The following is a 25,018-nucleotide window of genomic DNA, read 5'->3' on the forward strand; positions in this document are numbered from 1 at the left end:
ATATCTTCTCTCATTCTGTAGTTGTCTTTTATTTTTGTTGTTTCCTTCGCTGTGCAGAAGCTTTTCATTTTGATGTAAACCCATTAGTTTATTTTTGCTTTTGTTTTTCTTGCCTCATGAGACCTATCTAAAAAGAAGTTGCTAGGGCTGATGTCAAGGAGGTTACTTAAGTCTGTGTTCTTTGAAGATTTTTATGGTTTCAGGTCTTGCATTTAGATCTTTAATCCATTTTGAATTTATTTTTGTGTATGGGGTAAGAAACTGGTCCAATTTCATTGTCTACCATGTTGGTATCCAGTTTTCCCAGCACCTTTTGATGAAGAGACTTTCTTTATCCCATTGGATATTCTTTCCTGCTTTGTTGAAGATTGACCATATAATTTTGGGTTTATTTCCGGATTTTCTACTCTGTTCTATTTATCTGTGTGTCTGTTTTTGTGCCAGTACCATACTGTTTTGATTACTACAACTTTGGTTTTTTTGTTTTGTTTTGTTTTTGTTTTGTTTTGTTTTGTTTTAAGATTATAAGTAATCTTGGGGCGCCTGGGTGGCTCAGTCGGTTAAGCGGCCGACTTCGGCTCAGGTCGTGATCTCGCGGTCCGTGAGTTCGAGCCTCGCGTCGGGCTCTGTGCTGACAGCTCAGAGCCTGGAGCCGGTTTCGGATTCTGTGTTCCCTCTCTCTGACCCTCCCCTGTTCATGCTCTGTCTCTCTCTGTCTCAAAAATAAATAAACATTAAAAAAAATTAAAAAAAAAAAAAGATTGTAAGTAATCTCTACACCCAAGTGGGGGCTCTTAACAACCCTGAGATAAAGAGTTGCATGCTCTACTTGCTGAGCTAGCCAGTCCTTGAGCATGGAACGTCTTTCCATTTTCTTCGCCTTGTCTTCAGTTTTTTTCATCAGTATTTTATACTTTTCGGAGTATAGGTCTTTTCACCACTTTGGTTAGGTTTAATCCTAGGTATCGTATTGTTTTTTTGAGCAATTGTATATGGGATTGATTCCTTACTCTTCTGCTTCATTTTTAATGTATAGAAATGCAACAGATTTCTATACATTGACTTTGTATCCTGAGACTTTACTAAATTTGTTTATTGGTTCTAGCAGTTTTTTGATGGAGTCTTTTAGGTTTTGTATATACAATATCCTGTAATCTGCAAATAGTTAAAAGTTTTACTTCTTCCGTATTGATTTGGTTTCCTTTTACTTCTTTTTGTTGTCTGACTGTTGTGGCTAGGACTTCCACTACTATGTTGAATCAAAGTGGTGAGAGTGGACATCCTTGTTTTGTTTCTGATTTTAGGAGAAAAGCTCTGTTTTCCCCCCTATAGGATGATGTTAGCTATGCTTTTTTTCATATATGGCCTTTATTATGTTGAGGTATGTTCCCTCTAAACCTACTTTGAGGGTTTTTAGCACAAATGGATGTTGTACTTGGTCAAATGCTTTTTCTACATCTGTTGAAATGATCACATGGTTCTTATCCTTTCTTTTGCTAATGTGGTGTATCACGTTGATTTGAGAATATTGAACCATCCTTGCAACCCAGGAGTACATCCACTTGATTGTGGTGAATGATTTTTTTTTTTTTTAATGTACCGTTGAATTCAGTTTGTTAGTATTTTATTGAGAATTTTTTCATTTATGTTCATCAGGGACACTGCCTATAGTTCTTTTTTGGTGGACTTTTTATCTGGTATTGGTATCAGAATAATGCTGCCCTCATAGAATGAATTTGGAAGTGTTCCTTCCCTTTCTGTTTTTTTTTAGTGTAGTTTGAGAATAGGTATTAACTCTTCTTAAAATGTTCGGTGGAATTTGCCATGAAGTCATCTGGGAATTTTTTCAATTAAAAAATTAAATTTCTTTGTCGGTCATCAGTCTGTTCAAGTTTTTTTTTCTTCTTGTTTCAGTTTTGGTAGTTTGTATGTTTCTAGGAATTGATCTATTTCTTCTAGGTTATCCAACTTGTTGACATATAATTTTGAATAATTATGATTATTGGTATTTCTGTGGTGTTGGCAGTTATTTCTCTTCTCTCATTTGTGATTTTATTGAGTACTTTATCTTTGTTTTCTTGGTGAGTCTGCCTAGAGGTTTTATTCGTTTTATTGAATTTTTTTTTTCCCCAAAGAACTAGTTCCCGGTTTCATTGACCTGTTGTATTGTCCTTTTTTAGTTTCTATATTGTTTATTTTGCTCTAATATTTATTAGTTGCTTCCTGTTGCTAGCTTTAGGTTTTGTTTGTTCTTTTTCTAGCTCCTTTATGTGTAAGGTTAGGTTATTTGAGACTTTTTTTTTTTTAATTCTTGAGGTAGGCCTGTATTGCTATAAACTTCCCTCCTAGAACTGCTTTTGCTGCATCCCAGGGATTTTGGACCATCTTAATTTTCATTTGTTTCCATGTACTTTTTAAATTTTATTTCCTGGTTGATCCATTTTTAGTAACATGTTGTTTAACCACCATGTATTTGTGGTCTTTCCAGGTTTTTTCTCATGGTTGACTTCTAGTTTCATAGTATTGTGGTCAGAAAGTACTCATGGTATGATTTTGATCTTGAATTTGTTGAGGTTTATTTTGTGGGCTAGTAGGTGTTCTATTCTGGAGAATGGTCCATGTGCACTTGAAAGTAATGTGTATTCTGCTGTTTTAGGATGAAATGTTCTGAATATACCTCTTAAGTCCATCTGGTCCAGTGTGTCATTCAAAGCCGTTGTTTCCTTGTTAATTTTCTGCTCAGATGATCTGTCCTGGATGTTATGGTCCCCTTCTATTATTGTATTTTGATCCATTAGTTTCTTTATGTTTGTTATTAACTGTTTAATGTATTTGGGTGCTCCCATTTGGGTAAATAAATATTTGGGTGCTCCCATTTGGGTAAGTAAATATTAACAGTCATTACATCTTCTTGTTAGATTATCTCCTTTATTATTATATAGTGTTATTCTTTGTCTTTAAATACAGTCTTTGCTTTAAAGTCCATTTTGTCCCATATATGTATTGCTACTCCAGTTCTCTTTTGATATCCATTTGCATGATAAATATTTCTCTGTCTCCTCACTTTCAATCTGCAGGTGCCTGTTGGTTTGAAATGAATCTCTTGTAGAGCCTTGGAGCTTTTATCTTTGTTTTTAAATAACAGCATGTGAAAATGTAGATTCTTCTGAATCTCTGGTCATGCTGTTTGACTCATTCACATGCTGGTCATAATGTAGGCAGAAAAAGCCCTTTCAAGTAAAGACTTTGTGGATAAGGATAGCATACATAGATCTGGTTATTCAAGCTTAGCTGTGTTAGAACAGGTGAGGGTACAAAAACCAGAGAGAGTATGTATGTAAGTAGAGGCAGGTGAATTATTGATTGATTGATTTACATTTATTTATTTTTGAGAGACAGAGCACAAGCAGGGGAGGGGCAGAGAGAAGGAGACACAGAATCTGAAGCAGTCTTCAGGCTCCCAGCAAGTGTTCAGCACAGAGCCTGATGTGAGGCTCGAACCCACAAACCAGGAGATCATGACCTGAGCTGAAGTCGGTCACCTAACCGACTGAGCCACCCAGGCACCCTGAGGCAGGTGAATTAAACAGAGTCTATTGACATTTTTTATTTAGTTAAATTGATCTTGGGAGGATGGATTTGAACATGGGTTGTGGTATACTAAAGCAAACTCCAAATCAAGGAGAGGAGGTTCTATACTTTGTATCCTCATAGGTCTCTCCTTTTGCCCTGTCCTGAGAAGGAAATACTCCTTGTTTTCCATCATCCTTCTCCCTTTTGCATCAAATTTTGATAACAAAAGTTTTTCTAAGGAGAGTGTCCCCTTTAATAAATACATAAAACCAATTTGTCATTGTAGAATTTAAAAATTGCTTAACATTTCAAAGTCTCTTTTTTTTTTTTTTTTTTTTTTTAACAAAGTTGCCCTGTAACTTTGGAGGCAATGCTGTATTTTGTAGGGTTGTTTTAACTAGAATATAACAGAGGTAACCTAAAGCATAGTGGGTCCTCGGTGAATAGTAGCTCCTATTGTACCCACTTAGTTATCAGAAGCCTACAGTTTCAGATTTAAAAAGGCTTTTGCTGGTCCATGAAGAAAAAATTTGGGAAGGATTGATGTGAGATGGGAAGGGAGTCAGGAGAGTCTAAGGCAGTGGTTCCCAGGCGTTGGACCTTGAGAAACAGAGTCTTCACAAGCTCAGACTTACTAGAAATATAATGTCTCAGCTTCAAACCAGACCTAAAAATCAGTGGCAGTGGGACTCCACAATTTGCCTTATTAGCAAGCCCTAGAGGGGATTTTGATGCACTTTAACTGACCTGAAGTTAGAAAAATTAGGCTGCAGGCTCCCCAAGTAGTCCAGTGGGGGGGATATAGTGAAGACCTCCCCAGAATTGTGGGAGTGGAGGGGCTGGAACTGGTGAGACTTAGTAATTTGATTGGCTATTGATCAGACCAGGAAGGAGGCCATGAGGATGTAGGGGGCTTGAGTCTGGTAGACTAAGCGGGGGTGGTGCTATCAACAGGAACCTGGAGCCCAGCCTGGTGAGTGGGTGTTGGAGGTCAGGGGAAGAGAAAGGTGAGTTTAGTTTGGGACACTTTGAGTTTGTGTTGCCAGGGTTGATGTCAGCAAGTTGGAAATAGAGTACTGGAACCACAGCACAGGTAAAACAATGGGGAAACCATATTTGTGAGCTGCCTGAGTGAAGGTAGCTGTCGAAGTGGGTATTCAGATAATTTTTCCGAGGAAAATGGTGCACAGAAAAGAGCTGAGATTGATGGGTTTGGAATTGGATGTTTGCGATAATAGCATTCAGTTTCTCCTTCGGCAGTATAAGTAGAAATATTGAGGAATACATTATGATAATAGTTTTAAATGAAACCAGATGATCGCAAACACGTTGGAGTTCATAATGCTATCTTTAGAGGCCCCATTCTGGGCAATAGAGGCTGATCTTGGACATCATTTAATCTGGGGATCTAAAGTTTAGGGTGCCAAAGGCAAGGTTCTTGTGGAGTCCAGATTCAGAGCGAAGGTGGCCTGGGGCAGGCCGCTGAGTTTCCCTATCTCAGCCTCATTATGTGTCAAAGAGAACAAGGAGAGTTCTACCTTCTTGCTGTGAGGACGAAACAGGACCCCTCACTGTGGAAAAACTTAACCGTGCCTGCTGAAGGGTGCTTTTGTGTCTCTACCTGGGCTGTGGTTTTTATGACGTTTTGTTGGATTTGTGGAGTAAAGGTCTTATGTTTGTAACAAATTTACAGTATTGGTTTAAGTACTGAGATAATTTTAAAAAGTCGTAAGTCTGGGGGCGCCTGGGTGGCTCAGTCGGTTAAGCGTCCGACTTCGGCTCAGGTCACGATCTCGCGGTCCGTGAGTTCGAGCCCCGCGTCAGGCTCTGGGCAGATGGCTCAGAGCCTGGAGCCTGTTTCCGATTCTGTGTCTCCCTCTCTCTCTGCCCCTCCCCCGTTCATGCTCTGTCTCTCTCTGTCTCAAAAATAAAAAAACGTTAAAAAAAAAAAATTTAAAAAGTCGTAAGTCTGAATCGGAGATGGATGGCTTTGTGGTTTTCAGTGAATTATCAATACATTGAAATATGTGTTTTATTAGGTTTGTGAGAAGGCAGAAGGGAGTCGGCTTGGGAAGTTTGCATAAAAACAAGGACCAGATAGTTAAAAAGCTATATCCAGCTTTGTTGTAGACTCAAATATTTTTCTGTACGAGAAAGATGTTTCCCTGAGACCACGGAAAGTTAGTACATCTGTGCAACATCTTCATTATATCTAGAACAATTTCACATCCACTGTTTCTAATTCAGAGTCATTCAAGAAACATGTGTTCCTGTTTTTCACTGGGTTCTAATTGGGATGTTTTTCCTTAAAGGGACCACACACTTCTATTTAGGAAATAACTTTGTCAACTGTGCTGCAACTACAAGGAACCTTCTCAGTTTGGAGACTGTAGAATCTGAAACTCACCCTCCCACCCCACCTCCCCCAGCTTCAAAGAAAAGGGATCTATCTGTGTATATATAGGTATGTGCATGTGTGACTTCACAATAGTGATTTTGTTCCTTAGGTCTCAGATATGCTTCATACTGTTGGTATGTGTTAAAAGAAGTGGCGACAGAATCCACGATCAAAGGTTTCACTGCAGAGTTACTAAGGACTTTAATTGAACCTTTCACTGCATTTTAGAGGGAAAACAATCTGATGTTCATACGTAGCCTGTCACATAACTTCACGTGTAAAGCTTGAACTTCATAGGTTTGATTAAACTTCTGTGGGACTCCTAAAAATAGTAACAGTTGTGATCTCTATGCATAGGGAATTACTCTGTAATTCACAGTTTAGCCAAAGTGTTTGCTGTTGGGTCGGGTTTGAATGCTACCAGTTTAGCCCAGCGCTACCCTCCTGGTTCTTCTACAGCTACACAAGGCTTGCATCTTCCTGGGAAATTTGGCTGCTGCCAGAGCTGAAACTGTGAGCCAGACTTAGGTAATTTTATTAGTCTAGAAAAAGTATTACGCTCCTGCAGCTGTTGTTGTAGGTCCTAGCCATGAAAACAAAAACCGTCTCAGTTACCCGGGATCCATGAGAAACTGGCAATAGCCCAATGTTAAGTCCATGTATTTTGGACTCTGAATTATATTTATCTTCATATGGGTATCCCCTGATTTAGGGCACACAGCTGGGGAATGGCCTGACCGTATGAGGCAGTGCGTGTGGGAGAGGCCAAGCCTTGGGTATCACCCTTAACTAGGAAGCCTGATCCAGTTAATTGGAAGACTATACTTGCTGGACCTTAAACACTTTTAAAAAGGATAAGGAGAGCATCCAAGAAAACAACACCATAATAAAATACACTTGTCCCATATATCCAACCTGGCTTTCCTGTTTTTGTATATTGTCTCACGGTGTAAATCCCCACAGGTCTTTTTCTCCTGCAATGCCAGGCTGGTTATTGTGGGTGGGTTAGTAATTTGGTGGTGATGGACTTTCTTGTTAAGTAGAACTTTTATAGATTACTATGAACACTAATCATGGGACTTGGCATTTAATTGCTAGGAGTGGTGCATACGTGAAATACCCCATCTTGCTAATGTGTGCCAGTCAGTAAATTGCGGTTTAATTTTCTGAATTTCAGTGGTTCTGTTAGTGGGATAAAACTGAGCTACTGTTTCTCTGGAAGCTCCTGGGCTATTAGCAGACCACTTAGCAAGTCTGAGTAATTGTCCTGTTGTCTGACTCTGATTCTTTGAGTCAGGGTTCCTAATCCTGAGATCATTGGATGCACTTCAGGGGTTCTGTGAATGTGGATGGATGGAGAAAAAAATTTACATCTTTATTTTCACAACCTTTAACCAGAATGTGGCTTTTCCTTAAGTCATGAAAACATGCAGCATACAGTAGCACCTGTGGCTTTGGCAAGTAGAAATCAGATTTTGGTATCACATTGTGGGAAATAGTTTAAACCATCGTTTATGCCCATCATTGCTGAGAAAACTACAGTAGCTGTTAGCCCTGCTGCTGTGTCTTGTTATGTATGTGTTAAGCACACATCACTATTATCACATCTTTGCTTCTTAAATAGTTTTATATGTGCATTTCAGTGTAACTGATTTTCTTTGTAAGCGTATTTTCTTCATCAGAATCATTCAGAAACATTCTCATGAGAGGATCTAGATTGCTGAAGCAGTCCGTGTCCCTTAAAAGGTCATAAGCTTCTGCCTTGGATGGCATCCTTGTGTCTTTCTCATCTTGCTTTGAGACTAGATTAGTTAACTTAAAAAAAAAAGAAAAGTCTTAACATATTTGGCTTTTGCTTCCTAGTTGTCTTTGACTTTTATCATCTGGAGCTCTGACTTCCCCCCATTTTGGGGCTCTTGGGGTGAATGATAAAATAAGACCATCCCCTATTTCCAGGTGACCTTTCTTAGGGCCCACTGTAGCAGTCCCCCTTAAGACGGCTTACTACAATGAGTGTTTATGGCCAACAATGGTTTCCCTTACAAATTTCAGAAAAGAATACACAGTGCTCCATGTGTTGATATTTGCTGTAGCTATGGAAAAGATGATATTTGCTGTAGCCATGTATTAGTTTCAGTGAGTTTTCCACTGCATTATTGTGGCAGGCATACCCTAGTTTATTTTAGAACTTTCTATCCAAAGTTAAAACCTTATTATGTCTATTTGGACTGTGTAAAACTGCCCAGAGAAATGCTGGGCACCAGGCCATTCCTTGCCCCATCTCCTATTAACAGGTTTTATGAAATTCATTCAGTGAGAAATGGGGTGGGATTTTTGAGATCCTTTTGAATACACCGTTCCTAACTTCTGGATGTTAGGAATAGGGGAAGCATTGCCCGTGTGACCTGGAGGTCTCTATCCCAAATACTCTCCCCCATTGGCAATATGGCCCATCTTCCAGTATTGTTCTTTTGTGAGCTCAGGAATTGAAGAACTTGCTTATTCTAGCATGTATTTTGTAGCATGACACCTCCAGGTCACAAATATTGACAACACTGATGGTTGAAATAACTCCTGGATGCCTAGCAGAACTTGGGCAAGTGGACAGTAGGTGTCTCTCAATAGAGCCAGACTCTTTCAGTATAGGTTTGAGACCTGGGATGCTGCTCTGTGGATGGAGGTGTGTGTGTGTGTGTGTGTGTGTGTGTGTGTGAGACCAACGATGATTTTTTTTTTCCTCCTATTTGGCAGTTTTTTTCTGTCTGTCCACCTCATCAGGCCTCTGGGAGCTAGTCTGTCTCATTTTTTAATTAAAAAAGGAGGCATAGGAGGGACTATATAGTTAGGCTCTAGAGCAGGACAATCTGGATGGACACCCTGGTTCTGCTCCCTTGAGCTGTGTGACCCCGAGCAAATCACTAGCTTCTCTCTGCCTTTGTAGAATCGGGATCTTAATAGTACCTTCTGTGGATGGTGGTGGTAAGGATTAAATAACAATATATGTAGGCTAAGTGCTTAGAGCAAGGCCTGGTATGTAGTTAGTGTGAAATAAGTGTTGCTGGGTGCACATTAGAATCACCTAGGGGAGTTTAAAAAAAAATGACACTGGGTGTTGGGAACTCCCATGCTAATGAAATTAGGACCTGGTGGAGGGGAGGTTATAACCTTGTTTGGAGCATCCTAGCACATCACTGACAGGAGTGGAGGAGGGATTTTGATGTCTTCTGTAGGGCTTTAAGTGAAGGATCCATCTGTCAGCTACATAAGCAAGAGATCTTTGTGTAATGAATAGCTGCCTTTCACGGCATCTTTGAAGTTGTCTGACCTTTTTCACTTTGAGGCCAGATGCAGTGCAATTTAAAAAATTTAATTTCTTTAGATTTATAATACCAGACTTCATTCAGCTGGCATTGATTGATTACCTTTTAGCAGTTTTTGAAAAATGGACTTTCTGACATGTCTTCAAGGTCTCTTCTCCTTTCCTATAAAGGCTTATCACCCATGCCATAGACTCCACTGAGGGGCTCTTTTTTCATCTGCAGTGATGGTTTAGCAGTGATGGTTTACCAGCTACTATGATTACAGTGGTCTTATGAACCAGAAATAAAATGTTCCCTGTGAAATTATAGCACCTGTAGGTGGAAGAGGCCTGGTTGTCCAGTCGAGCCAGAAAGGGAGCAGTATTCCTGTTAGATACAGGAGTCCATAAAAGGGGAAATAACTAGCCCAAAGTTATTTTGTTTACATAATGCCTTCTATCCTTATTAAGGGAGTTGTAGTTGCTATACATCAAGAAGGTAGTCAGTGTAAGCTGGGAGCTCACAGATCTGTTAAATGACACAAGTGGAAAACTTCCAGAAAGGAGAAGGGAAAAGAGAAGAAAATGTAATCAGTGTGGTTGTTATAGAGCTAACTGCCATTGTGAGGAACAGGGCTTGGGTCTCCAGTTGCTGTAAACCTTACAGGGGAGCATCCTGTGACCCTAGTTATATCCTCTACAGAGTTGTGTGAGAGAGGATGGAAGGAAGCATGTTCAAAGACTGTGGTTCATATTCAAACCCTGGGTGGTCCTCCGTGGGTTTTGACCTCATGGCCAGTGGGGCTCACGCTTGATGTTGGCCTTCTCCCAGCTCTCCTTGGCTGGATCCATAACAACTACACTTTCACCCTTATGCAAAAGCCACCTTGTCTTTGAAGCTTGTATTATGCACTCTCCTGGTCACCTCCCTGTCCCCCTCCTCTCCTCCCCCCAGTTCATTGAGGACTTTGGAGTCAGCCAGTCAGTGCCTGAGCTTTCAAGTTCTAGTTCCACCTTTACACATTGTGTAACTTTGAGAAAGTTGTTAATCTCTCTAAGCCTTTCTGCTTCTTTTGGTTATAAAAAAAAAAAAAAAATCAGTAAGCTATCTCACAGGATTTTTTTTTTTTTTGAGGATAAAAGGAGATTATATATGTATGTAAAACTCTTCACTTTACCTGATATATAGTAAAACTTAGTAAATACTAGCTATTCGGGTGATGGTTGATGTCCCAAATGCTGCCTCCATTACTGTAATAAGCATCTGAATGGCCCTTCCATACACCAGGAATCAAGTTCCGTGATTTCTTTGCTTCCAGCAACCTGGGCTTGAAGACATTCCACTTTACCAAACAATGCTGTTGGCCATCATGTGATCTTTATCATTGTCTGGAATTGTTCCACATCCAAAATTTAAAAGTTTATTCAGAAGGACTGGACTTTTTTTCAACTTCCTCATTCACTTAGTGTGACTGTTTTGTTCTTTGATCTCCTTGAGACACAGTCCCTGTTCTCTCTGGCTATCAGACCTCTCGGGGCCTCCCTCCCTCCCTGTCTAGCCTTCATTCCATGGCGTACCACTCTCAGCACATCACAAGAGCACCCTTCTCAGTCTTGGAGCTCCTGTGCTGGCCATTCATTTGCTGGCTCATTCCTCTCCTCCTCTGGGTGGTCCGTAGGGCTGAGCATGAGGATACAGTTGCACACTCTGATCTGGTGCCATGGCTTGCTCTGCAGCCTAGATTGGGCAGTCAGAGCTGTTCAGCTGTCCTTTTAATCTTGTGCTTACCTTCCTCTCTTCTGCAAGGGCTGTTTTCAACCTTCACTGCTCCTTTCATACCTTATTTTTACTTTATAGAGAAAATGGAGGCATGAACTCCTAGCTTCCTGCCCATGTTTGTTAATATCATTTTCTTCCCTTTCCATCATATTATGTTTGACTTCGCATCCTTCTTTGCTTGGTACAAATACTTAGGAGTGTATAAAATGAAAAACTCCAAGCATAGGGCTGATTCCTTAATTGGAAAATCAGGTTGTAACCCTGTCTCTCTTTGCTGCCAGCTGGCCCAGGAGAGTCAGAACAATTTCCTCTAATCCTCAGAGCCTTGCATTTTATTAAAAAAAGTTTTTTGTTAATGTTTATTGATCTTTGAGAGAGTGTGAGCGGGGTAGGGGCAGAGAGAAGGAGACAGAGAATCCCAAGCAGGCTCGGCACTGTTGGCACAGAGCCGGATGCGGGGCCTGAACCCACGAACTGTGAGCTCATGACCTGAACCAAAATCAGATGCTCAACCAACCAAGCCACACAGGCGCCCCAGGACTTGCGTTCTAAATGACACTATTACGTTTGTTTAAATTTATTAAGGGATGGCAGTCTATTTTGAGATACAACCCTTCCCTTGGAGAATTATAGATGGAATAAAATTCTGTTCCTCCCCAAAGTATCCAGTGGTACTGGAGTGACCATACAAATTCTGTGCTGATGTGGGGAGTGGGGCAGGGTTTGACCATCAGACCTAGAGGAGGAAGCAGGTGGGTAAGAAGGCCTCAGGAGTAGGAGGGGCTTTGAGGTAGCTTTTGAAGTGGGCTCGGGGGGAAATGCCTATGCTTTCTCAAATAGATCTACATATCTATGAATGTCTGGCTGGTGGTGGTGGTAGCAATATGGTGGTTACTTTGTCTTCTAGTTAGGAGCTCTAGTTAGGAGCATTGCTGTTGGAGTAGGGAGGTATGTGCTTGGTTGGGGAGCTTCCAACCTGATGGCAGCTTCTGGGTGAGCAGGGGGTTTCTGTAAGGTTGGTGCTCAATCTTGTACAACAGCCATTGGCCCGGGAGGCATAAAGATTATTGCCAGAAGTGCTGCCCTTGGTTATCTTCCCATCTGAGTTTTTCCTGGTTGGAGGAGAATGTATTGATTTCAGGGTTTGATTTTTCTGTCATTGTACTTTTTCCTTCTGTATGCATATTTGAAATACCAAAATAAAACCTCCCTGTGACCTTCTGAAGGCCTGATAAAAGAACAGATCCTGCTGTGGAAATGTATAACTTTGACCATAAACTTGGAAACCAGTGGTTAGTACTGGAAAAAATCTTAAATTATTAGTCCACACCCCTTGCCATTGATTTTTGAGTTCCCTTTCATGACAACCTGTTGTTCATTCATTTAAAAAATGTACCTAGTGTTGATTGTGTATTAGGTACATTACAAGGTGCTGAGAGGGATTTGTAGAATTAACATTTTTCAGCATGATTTTGAGTCATAACCATATATCAGTACAAAGTGGGATGTGGAATTAAAGATAACCCAAAAAATTTTTTTTTAGTGTTTCTTTATTTTTGAGAGAGAGCGAGAGCATGAGCAGGGGAGGGGCAGAGAGAGAAGGAGGCACAGAATCCGAAGCAGGCTCCAGGCTCTGAGCTGTCAGCACAGAGCCTGACGTGGGACTTGAACATATCATGACCTGAGCTGAAGTCAGATATTTAACTGACTGAGCCACCCAGGCAACCCTAAAGATAACTTTTTATGGCTATGGCCTGGGAAGGCTTTATGGAAGAGGTAGACAAGTTGGGCTGAACAAATCTCTTCACAAAATAAAAAAGCTCCTGCAGTCAGAAGGAAGTAGCTTAGTCTTGTTTTGCTTCTAAAGTGAAAATTTCTTTTTGCCAACTAGTTCACAAAATGAGAACTTCTTTAAACAAACTTGCATATAGTAATTGTCTAGTAATTTGAAATACCAGCTTGGGAGAGTCAGGTTTTTTAATTTCTTAATTTTGTAAAAGATTTTATTATTTTTCAGGAATCTTTATACCTAATGTGTAGCTTGAACTCATGACCCTGAGATCATAAGCCACATGATCTACTGACTGAGCCAGCCAGGTGCTCTAGGAGAGTCAGGTTTTTTTGTTTTTTTTGTTTTTGTTTTTGTTTGTTTGTTTGTTTTTAAAGAAACTTTTCCCCAAACAACATGTATACCTTCCTACAGAATATGTAAAATATGGGTTGAAAGTGATTTCAATCTAATTGATAGTTTCCACTTAATTTGTGCATCAGAATTTAAACATATGAGTTGAGACTTCATGCCAATAGATCTTTTAAATTCACACTGTGGGACTGTAAATTTACTATGCATTTAATAACTCATACTCAAATCGGAAGTCTTTTTGCTTATGACCAGCCTAACTAAAGAAAAGAACAGCAGAATTAGAGGTACAGTTTGTAGAGTGGTTTTGAATAAAGAAGAGTGAATGATTGGGCCTGTGTGTCTTGGGAAATAAATTATAGCCCAGTGTCTCCCCCACCTTTTCTGGCTGACGCATCTGAATCCTGGAGAAGTTCAGTGACTTGTTCCTAGTTACAATGTGTGGGCCACAGCTGGGATTAGGTCTCTTGATTCTTAGGCGGCTTCTACTCTAAGAGGGGCAAAAAAAGGCTGGGGTTATGGGGCACGGGGCACCAGGAGCCAGAGCAGGGAGAGAGACCTACTGGAATTTCAAGTATTCATCAGGGGTTGTTTTTTCCCCAGCTTCATGGGAGCTCTAAAAGAATGTTGAGATGTGGCTCTTGCTTTCAGGAAGCTTCTATAATGTAATTTTCCGTGAATTTCCAGCCAAGGGCCAGTGCCCCAGCTAGCAGGCCCCTTTGTTTCCTTTTGTGGTCTCTATGCTGCTTTGTTTTCTTAATTTGCCCTGTTCTATATATTATTTATCTTGAAGGGTGCTTCAGACCTCCCACTGCCACCACACATTTCCTTTCTTTTAATAAACACTGAGGATTGCTAATGCAAAGAAAGTTCCACAGGTAGTCATACCAGAGGACATGGCTATTATTTTGATAAGTCAGACCTTAGTAGGGTGGAAAAATATTTTCAAACCCTTAAAGATGAGGATGTTTTTGATGTCTCTCCCTTTTCTGGGGAAAAAAAAATCCTTAATTATGTACAACTTAGTTTTCAGTGTTTCACTTGTAAATATCGCTATTTTGATTTGCTTAATTTTGGCAAAAGGGAGCCACCTTCAGAAACAGCGTTGCTTTGAGGTCAGATATATGGTTTGATGGGAGATGCTCCTTCTAGTGGAGTGCATACAAACTCAGGATAACTGGATAATAAGATTTTGTTACCAGGAGATTTTAAGGTTAATTCAGGTGTTGACTTGACGGGGTATTAGGAAATGTAGCATTCCTTCCCTACTGTCTCATTGCCTGATGTCACATGAATTTAACTGTGTTTTCTGTTTCTGTGTTTCTTGTGAATGAAAATCTATAGGAATGTTCCTTGTAACTTATAAACTGCTATAAATGTTGGCTAATTGCTTGATTTGGAGGAAGTCGCTCATCTGTGTTCATTGCAGCCTAGTTAAATCTGTCAACAAATACGGAGAACAGAGTGCCTACGGAGCCTGTGTCCTGGCTTCTGTTTGTATTAAAGAATTAGCATAGTCCCTGCCCTCAGCTCACAGATTCCACTTGGAATTGTGTAAACAGGCAGTATGGCACTCCAGAAGAGGAGAATTTTAACACTATGTTACTCTGTGATTTCAGACAAGGTGGTCATGGTTACGATGCTGCCATTGTGACTGCAAACCAGAACAGATTTGGTCTTGCATTTAAATCCTCCCTGTTTTACTTAGGGTGATCTTTGTTATAATTTGCATATCATTGTAATTACTGTGTAGAATGCTAACACATAACATGGAGATGATGTGCCTATCCCCAAAGACTTTGTGTTAAAGGAGAAATCCAAAAAGTGAAAGTAAGCTTGGTAGTTTATTTAACTTCTGGGCATTTTAAAAGAAAGAACCTATGGTATTTGGGAAACTTAGATGTTGAATGATAGTAGGAAAATAAGGAAACTCCTCTCCTCTCCTCTCCTCTCCTCTCCTCTCCTCTCCTCTCCTCTCCTCTCCTCATTGGTTGTCTAGGGTTAACATTATTTATTCACATTTTATTTTCTTTTAAATGAAAATTATAGCAACTTTCCCCCATTAGAGAATTTCAGAGCCTGATCTAGGGGCTAGTCTTTTCTCTCTTCCTCGAAAGTATATAATTTAAATAAATAGAAGCTGAAGTTACTTTTGTACTAGGTACACTCAGTTAAAGTTTCTCCAGGTCATAGTTCGAATAAGTCTTAGAAAATAAATTTAAGCTTTTCCCCTTGACTTGCTGTTTATGGAGGAAAGCAGGAACTGGAAAGAAAAATTACAGTGGCTATCTGATAGCCTCTTTCACTTAACTCAAGACCACTGATGTGGAAGATGTGACTATCCTGAAAATAGCTGAGCTCCCCAAAGTAGGCATCCAGGGAGTCTGGGATGAGATGCCCAAGCCTGTGTCTCCTAGTCCTCACCCTGTGGGACATGTCTTTCCCATGGCAAAGCAGATATGCTGTGGGTTGGAGATGACCAGGGTGATTAATCAGGGGCAGCCTCACTGCCATGGTGGGGCCTGAGCCAGTCTGTGGTCCAGAGAAGTACAGGGCTCTGGGAGAGCTCACTAAGGGACCATAGCCAAGCTCTGTTGGCACGACTCCATCAATAATTTTCTTTTATTTTTGAAGTATGTTGTCTTTGTTAAATGACAAACCTTAAAGGTTGATTGATTTGGAAAAGAAAAAATCTAAGCTTAGCAGGCATCTATTATTGAATTTTGTCCACCATTTTTTACACAACATTTTTCAGTGTTTCTTTTAAGCATGATCATAGAAATTGGTGTTGCCACAATTTGGTGGTCTTCCCAGGTTCAGTGCTTGCCCTTCAGGTGAAGCCCAAATCTTTGCACCAGGGTTCACTGAAGTAGCATTTTAATTTTTTTAAGTTTTTAAATTTATTTTGAGAGAGAAAGAACATGGGTGTGCCTGAGTGGGGTCGAGGGGCAGAGAGAGAATCCATAGCAGGCTCCATGCTGTCAGCACAGAGCTTGACGCAGGGCATGAACCTACAAACTGTGAGATCATGACCTGAGCCAAAACCAAGAGTCGGACACTCAACTGAGCCCCCCGGGCACCCCTCACTGAAGCAGACTTTTTTAAAAAAATTAGGCTGTAAGCCTTTTGTGTGTGCACACTTGTTTTGTAAAGTGATTTAACTCCATTAAACTTTAACGTTCTCCAAATTCTGCTTAAAATACTGTCTTCCTGGTATCTCTAGGGTGGGTTGATTTGTTGTTGATTTTGGTTTGTTGGTTTGATTGCTCTTGCCCAAAGCTTTCACTTTCTGAGAGGAGAGGCAGTGTGTTGGAAGGAGAAGACCCTTGTTGGGGGCCTGCAGATTTGGATTCTGGCCCTGCTGTTAATTAGCTGTGTGACCCTGGGCAGTCAGCCTTCCAGGGTCTCTGTTTCTTCGTCAGGGAAACAAAGGGCTTGGAAAAATAAATACAGGCCTGGACCAAATGATAGAAGGTCACGCTGTGTGCTTATGTTGTGTGACTCTGTGAATGGCAGCACTTTGAGACTCTTGGCTCTCTCTGGTCCCTACAAAGGCTCTGTTTCACTCTGGGATTGAGCAGTTGTGTGGGGTGTTAGTTACATTGAGGCCATTTCAAGCATTCAACCTCACTAGGCAGGTGGAACCCTCTTCTCCCCAGCAGTTTCTCCCTCTTTTCCTTCCCTTCTCTCCTCTCTCTCTCTCTCTCTCTCCTTTTTTCCAAGAGCAACCTGCTTGCCTTCCACCTTCCTGTCCTTAGTGCGTTAACAACGCTGTGATGGGTAACACAACCTACTCGGATTCATTACCACTGGGAGTTGTCCAGCCATCTCCTCTGAGTTCCTGGAGGGGAGAGAGCTACTGGAGACTCAGAGATGAAATAATGGCCCTTTGTCTGCCTTTTGCTATAGGGATGGTTTTAGGTTTCATCTTAGGCCTGGGCCATTGTGGTGTTTTTACATGCTCAGTACAACCCTGTTTAAAAATGCAGCTTATCATTTAAAGGATTCAGCTGTAGCACCACAGAAGGTTCTACTTTCTTCCCCATCCCCAACCCTCCCACCCCCTACCCCAAGTCCTAACTATATGTAGTAAAAACCCACTGTAATGTATGCTGTTTGATTGGGTCCCCTGACATCAGCTTTGAAATGTGTTTCCATTGTATTTATTTTATAAATGTTTATAAGGTTATGTTTTAATCTGATAAACTTACAAAATGTTTTCCTTGTGGTTATATAATCAGTAGCATCTGCAAAACGTGCCTTTAAACATGTAGCTTTCTTCTTAACCATTATCTTGTTGATTCTCTGTTCTAATGTTTTCTTTTGATGAACTGGGGTTAGGAGACCTGAATTCCTGTGCCAAACATCTTACAGTAACGTGCCCAGATTTAGCCTCGTAACCTTAATTAGATGTGGAATGCTGAGAATGCCCTGGTGTGAGTTTTTTTTTTTTTTTAACTTTTATAACAAGACAGTGAACTTCTGATCACTTCATTAAATGTTATAAAATACTCTTTGTGTCTTTAGCATTTAGTTTCCCATCTTAGTCTCTTCAGAGAAAAATAATGTAAAACTCAAGGTACCTTTATATTCTCCTAAGCAATGTGTTAGAGCACAGGTTATCTTTTGTGTCAGTATGCAAGTTATATTCCAACTCATAACCCTTAATTCCTCTTCCCTCCCCTCCTTTTCTCTTTAGAAGCAAAAGAGTGTTGAAAATGTTAAAGGCTGTGCTGAAAAAGAGCCGAGAGGGAGGAAAGGGGAGCAGGAAGGAGACAGGTACGTACAGGAATGAGCTGAACAAGCAGGTGGGTATGGGACATCAACACCTGCTCACTCTAGGCTGAACGGATGCCCTTGCATCGGGAATGGGTCCCAAGGAGTGCTCTGGGTGAGAATGCACATAATCCTGGAAGCCATGAGAAATTAAATACATTTCTGAGCTCTTTTATGGGAAGTGACTTTGAAAACTGAGTTTGGGTTACGAACCAAATCCTTTCCGCAGAACGCTTGGAAGGTTCATAATTTTAACAGAACATTCAGATCCAGAGGCAGTCAGAGTTAAGACATGGAGGGATAGCAGGTGTGTCCAGGAATTTGATTTCTAGAAAGCCCTTTCCCTTTTCCCACACACGATTTCATTTTATGTGTTTGACCAACTGCTGGCTGACTGGTCCTCCTCTTTTGAGTATCAAATTTTCCGCCTAACAGGTGTAGCCTCACTCAGTGCCAGACTGCTAGTTTTCATTATGATGAGAGCTACTTAATTTGCCTTGGATTTCATTCCTGTTGATAGAGTTCTGGTGCATATGTAGTCATTGTGACTCTTCACTGCATTCCATGTGATAAACTCCTCTAAGGTTATTTTGGTGGCCACTAGTGGTCTGTTTCTCTTGCTAGGAAAATTACATATTTTTTACCATTATTGTACAATAAAAAAATCTGTTAGCATTGATTGATTTCCCCAAGATGTGCTATTTCACTCTGCAAACTCACGATGATCTGGAGTTGGAGAGTGGCTGGTTTTCTGAGTTATTGTATACTGAATAACATTGCAGTTTTAATTTCTATTTTTTTAATGCTTATTTATTTGGAGAGAGAGCATGTGTGCGCACACACATGCCAGGAAGGGGCAGAGCGAGAGAGAGAAAGAGGGAGAGAGAATCCTAAGCAGGGATACTCCATGCTCACAGTGCAGAGCCCAGCACGGGGCTTGGTCTCACGCACGAATGGTGAGATGATGACCTGAGCTGAGATCAAGAGTTGGATGCTTCACTGACTGAGCCACCAGGCGTCCTGTAATTTCTATTAAAGTATAAATAAGTACACTTATTACCAAAACATCACTGAATTATAGTTAACTCTTCAATTGAAAAGATGTTGCAATAGCTTTTATTACATAATGTTACTATGTAATGTGTGTGTGAGATTCATAATGTATGTTATGTAATGTTAATGATCATATTAATATGTGTTGTTTCTGTGCTTAAGAGAATAGGTGGGCTTAAACTTTTTAGTTATATGGAATTTAGACAAATTTTCTGTTATTAATTAACCCTTAAACCAAAAAGTCTGCAAAATGTCAAACTTACTTTAAAAGTAGAGTCTTTAGGAGTGCCTGGGTGGCTCAGTTGGTTGAGTATCTGACTTTGGGTCAGGTCATGATCTCACGGATGCGAGTTCGAGCCCTGCATCGGACTCTCTTGCTGTCAGTGCAGAGCCTGCTTTGGATTCTCTCTCTCTCTCTCTCTCTCTCTCTCTCTCTCTCTCTCCCTCTCTCTCTCTCCCTCTCTCTCTCTCCCTCTCTCTCTCTCCCTCTCTCTCTCTCCCTCTCTCTCTCTCTGTTCTTCCCCTGCTCCTGCTCGCTCTCTCAAATAAATATTTAAAAAAAGATACCCTTTATTGTAAAGTTACTGTTAAGATTCTATTAGAAGCTTCTCATTAATACCTGTATAGCAGATACAAAAAAAGAAACCAGTTTCTAACGATAGAAACAAGAGACCATATTCTGCTTTTAATCTTAAAAAACCAATCCCTACCTTTTGAATAATTAATTAGAATGGTTACTATAGAGATTTTTCAGTACACATGATTTCTGTCCAGGAGGATATTCACCCTCTGCTGGGGCAAGGCCAAAATATCCTTCTTTTGATTTCTCTGAAAGCTGTTTAAAAAAATTTCCCTCCCCAGTTTTGGCTTGTCTGACACTCATGCTAGGGACTTTGTTAGTTGCTTCTTTACATGCCTTTGGAATTTTCAGCATTAAATTGGGTCCTAAGCTGTCTATCTAGCTGGAGCTGCCCAACCACTGGCCTGGATCTCCAAGCCAAAACTCCCTGCTTTGTAATGGAGTCTTTCACAGCAGACCCACGATGCTCTTTGACCAGTGCCAGTAAAATAACAGTACAGTAATGATGTGGGGCACCCTGCCTTTCAGAAGGGCCAGACCGTGAACATAGTTTGCATTTGTAACTTTTCCAGTTTTAGAGCATGTGATTTTGGGTTCATTTCCCCCTCTGGTTGTTAAGAGCAACTACTGTTTTTTTCTGAATCATTTCTTCATAATAATTCCCACACTATGGCTTTTCACTAATGCAAACCAACTTGAAAAAGCAATGGGAACATTTCTCATAAAACATCTGTATGGTATGTGCCTTTTTTCTCTTAACTAGAATCTGGTTGTGGTAGTTGGGGAACAAAGCAGATGGAATTTTAAATCTTGATGAAGTTATGTCACAAGATGATTGAGGAAAATACTTGGAATTTGACCATTCGTATGTTAAGTTCAGTGCCAACTCTCATTATATAAGTAGATCATAGCTAAGTTTCTCTGTAAATTAAAGCTGGTTAATCTATGGAGACTGCTCTGAGACTTGGGTAATAATATCTCCTACAAGTGGAAAAATTTTGCTCTCCTGTTTCCAATTAAAACCAATCTTTGTTGCAAAGACAAAGGAAAATTCATTTTTATGTACTTGAACTCACAATTATAGAAATTTAGGAAATATTTATGTCTAAAGTACTGAGCTTCGCTTTTTATACATGTCTTGTAGGTTGTTTTTACAATCTTGAAACTTTTTTTTTTTTAATCGAATCAGCTTTGAGAATTTGGAAAACATAATCACTGAGTTAAATTTAGTATTCTTCAAAAGAAAGCAGACATTTTTTCAGAAATATGTATTGAAAAGTCATTACATCCTCAGTTCCTATCCCTAAAAGAAAATGTCACATATGTGTACTTTAAATTATTGGTAAAATTTTAGGTATTGAAATTTATATGTATATAATGGTATTTGAAATAATGTATGTTGAGTATTAAACTATTAAAAGCCATTGGGTGAACTCTAAAAATGGTGAAATTCTTTTTTTTTTTTTTTTTTTAATTATGCTTTTTATAATGTAGGGAATGCTTATAGCTAAGCAAAATGTGTTTTCTGGAGGCTGTTGAACTGTGTCAGAGAATGCAGTATTAAAAACTTGAAAATGTTTTTTGGGAAAGTACATTTGCTTTGTCCCCACCATTCCATCAGTGCAAATGAGTACTGTATTTCTCTTGACCTTGAGTTAGGCCCGAGGGAGCAAAAATCAATATTAAACCACAACGTGGGGAGAGCTAGATGAGGGCATCTATTTTTTTTTTTTCCCTTCCCTGCTCTTATGTTAAGGACTTGATCTAAAGCAAATGTATTTATTTTGAAGCTCTCCAGAGGGGAGAGACCACGTCTTTTTAAGTGACCTTTGCTATCAAAAAACTTTCATGTTACTATTATTAAACCTACTTAATTTAAAGATGAAATAATTGCTGTGAGTATATTGAGAGTATTCTGATATAAGTATGGACCAAGTAAGAGTTTAGAGTCGATAAAAGAGCAATGTAGGGAATTAATATTTTTTCTATAGAACAGCACTGTTAGAAAACCAATAGGGAAAAGTCCCATTTTATAATAGAAACAAAAACTTTCATAGATCAACCTAAGAAAAAATGTACAAGCCTTACACTGAAAAAAAATAAAATAAAATAAAACTTTGCTGAAGCACTTACAGGAAGACCTGAATAAATGGAAAGAAATACTATGCTTTCCAAGTGGACAAAAGCGTTATTTTAAACCGATTAACTCTCATAGAATTACCTATACATTTCATTTAATCACTAATGAAATCCTATTTTATTTTTAAAGACATTGTTTATTTTGTTTTTGAGAGAGAGAGAGAGAGAGCATATGCATGCAAGTTGGGAAGGGGCTGAGAGAGAGCGGGACAGTTTCTGAAGCCGGCTCTGTGCTGACAGCAGAGAGCCTGATGCAGGGTTTGAGCTCACAAACTGTGAGATCATGACCAGAGTCGAAGTCAGATACTTTAACCAGGTGCCCTAAAGACATGGTTCTTTTAGAGCAGTTTTAGGTTCATAGCAAAATTGAGCAGAAGGTACAGAGGTTTCCCATATATCCTCTGCCCCCACTTACTCACAGCCTCCCCCGTGATCAACAGCCCCCACCAGAGTAGTACATTTGTTACGATAGATGAACCTACACTGACACATCACAATCACCCAAATCCCACAGTTTACATTAGGGTTCACTCTTGATGTGGTACATTCTATGGGTTTGGACAAATGTGTAATGACCTGTACCTATTGTTATAGTATCCTACAGAGTATTTTCACTGCTCAAAAAAATCGTGTCATTTTTTTTTTTTTTTAACACAAATAGCCAATTGATTTAAAAATTCGTCTGGGAGAAAACATGGTTAAAAATAGCCAAGGAATAACTGAAAGTGTGGGGCAAGTGTATCTAAATGACTGAGCCTGGTTCCCATGCTGGGTTCTAGCTGCAGAAGTGGGACAGGTGTGTATTTTGACTTCTTAATTTTACAGGGTGAAGTGGACTTCACCTCCCACTGAGACATGCATTGAAGAGGAGTCTTCTGTCCTAGACATTGGCAGGTCCCCTCCACTTCAGAAACCAAGCACAAATCTGTAGGATAGCTCATTGGAATAGCTGCCACTTCCAGAGTGAATAAATGAGTTGGCTAGTTTTTTGGACTTTTTTTTTTTTTTGCCTATTGGGCTCCCAGAAATGAAACCTAATTTTTTGCTAACATCTTTGATATAATTGCAGCTTACAGTTGCTAGCAGTTTGGGTTTTTTCTTTTAATCCTGGAGATAGTGGCATCCTTCTGGAAGCAATAGGCAAGACCTGTTGCCCTCCTAGAGAGGGTTCGTCCCTCTCTCTGTATCCCTCCCTTCTGCTCTGTGCTAAGCTTGAAACCATAGTCTTTCGCCCTATCCAACTTTTGCAATTGTTCTGTTTTGGTGGGGAAGAAGCTCCAAGTTGAGGAAGAAGAACAAAGTTTGGTGAACTTCTAATTGAAGCACTGCCTCAATTAAAATATAGACTGCGTAAAGAAGGGTTGCTTAATATGCCCAAATAATTGTTTATTAGCCTTTTCCTTTCAGTTTAATTATTTGTGTTCTTTTTTTTCAGCAGGGAGGCTTAGTTTGAAGCAATTTATTAAAAAAAAAAAACACATTTGACCTTCACCTTTTCATCGTTAAAACCCAGCTGGTCGGCTAAGTGCACTTGTAATGGTGTTAATTAAGGCATTGGATAGTCTGTAAACTTGAATGTGTATTGAATTAATCTGTTAGCTTTGCATCTAATCCTTCACTTTGAATTTGTAGTAAAAGGAAGCTGTTTGCCTCTAAAGTTTAAAAGCCACTGATGTGATTGTTAAATGTGGTATTTTAAGCCATTCCAGGCTGCAGTCTGGTTTTCAGTGGTACCTTCTAAAAATGCCTCCATACAAACGATGCTTTGTTTTATCCGGAAAATATGAAGCTGCTTTTGATTATTCTGTGCTGCATTGCCCATTTTCTGTGGTTGTGGACTATTATTTAGGAATTTAGTGCAGTGACTGTCTTGCTGAGCTATGGATATATGGTATCGTGTTGTTAACGGACTCCAAAAATGTTTCCCAAGCAACAAAACAGGCAGAAATAGTTCAATCTAAAGGTATTGTATTTCTCTTTACCAGGGCACTTAAGAAAATTCTGTAAAATATTGGGACATGATATAAAAACAGAATAGAAGCCAGGTTGGTTTTTGGTAAAGTCAGGAATGCTGTTCCCTCTGGTTTGATTGGTTCCTTCACCATTTTTTCTTTGTTGTCTATACACGTCTCAAAGTCTATAAAAAGCACAGACTTTGGAATTAGAAGTCACAGATTCAAATCCCAGCTTGATCACCTCCTAGTTTACTTGAATTTGGACAAATTTATTCACTAAGCTACCTTACAGGGATGTTGTCAGGGTTAAATACAAGGACCTTTTTGCAGAAGTCTCACTTGACACATGGCTTCTGCTAAATATTCAGTAGAGCTTTGCTTTCCTTAGAACACTGTGTGGTGCCTTTAAGAACAAACAAAACCCTTGTAAAGCTTCTTGTTCTTCCCTTTAAGAGAAGGTGGGACTGCTCTCAGGAGTGATGTTCTAGAAGCTTCTTTCCACGACTTCCCATTTCCAAATACTCTGCCATCGTCTTTGCATACTGAAGTCTTTTTGTGCCATCTTTACCCTTTCCCTCATAATAAAACTGAGAAAGCTGAGTCATTTTTTCTGTTGTATGGTGGTCTATTCTTTAGAAGTCCTTTACCTTTTAGCCTATATCAAGTACTGCCATTTTATCCTTTTTCTTTGTGAAATTAAATGAAAAGCCTCTTTCCTTTGCTTAAAGAGATTTTGGGAGTCAGCGAGCAGCTTTAAGAATAGATTTCTAAGTACAGTTTATGTAGTTTCTGAGATGTTTCATTTCAACACATCCTTAATTAATGAAGGTCTTCCTGTTTAGAAGGCTCTGCCTTCCATCCTCTTTGTACCTTTTCCATATGTTTTAGGGAACTATAAAGGATGAAAGAGAGAAGGAAGAGAACAGATACTTAGCATTTATCATGTGTTAGGTGCCTACACATAATGGACCAAGCTGGTTCATCCTGAACAGCCTGTTTCCTGTGAAGGGCATAATTAGTGAAAGCTCTGGACACAGAAAGTGAAATCAAGACACTGCCTGGATCTTCTTTATTTTTTGGCCAGTAAGACTTCCAAGACTTCCTTCATAAAGTTTGTGGCAGAATTCTCAAACAACAGCACTTATTTACTTGGGTCCTTCTTTGCAGGGATTCAACTAGGGTTCCCTAGTTGACCACGGAACAATGCAGGGATTAGGGATTCCCGACCCCCACATAGTTGAAAATCAACATGTAACTTTTGACTTCCCAAAACTTAACTACTAATAACTTGTTGGACTGGAAGCCTTATCGATAACATAAACAGTC

The 25,018-nt window shown here is 39.8% G+C and overlaps 1 protein-coding gene across 7 annotated transcripts in view; it reads left to right on the forward strand.

The window, feature by feature from the left end:
• TANC1 (tetratricopeptide repeat, ankyrin repeat and coiled-coil containing 1) overlaps positions 1–25,018 on the forward strand; it is a 240,464-nt gene that overhangs the window by 61,146 nt on the left and 154,300 nt on the right. For 6 of the 7 annotated variants that reach the window (XM_042948897.1, XM_042948901.1, XM_042948904.1 and 3 more), the window contains one exon: positions 17,889–17,968. In XM_042948897.1, the coding sequence (XP_042804831.1) occupies positions 17,908–17,968 (61 nt within the window). In that variant the 5' untranslated portion in view covers positions 17,889–17,907. Of the gene's footprint in view, positions 1–5,885; positions 6,038–17,888; positions 17,969–25,018 lie in introns of all 7 variants that reach the window. The other variant, XM_042948898.1, reaches the window with a different exon arrangement.

Source organism: Panthera leo, chromosome C1, assembly GCF_018350215.1.
Source record: "Panthera leo isolate Ple1 chromosome C1, P.leo_Ple1_pat1.1, whole genome shotgun sequence".
Taxonomy (NCBI): Eukaryota; Metazoa; Chordata; class Mammalia; order Carnivora; family Felidae; genus Panthera; species Panthera leo.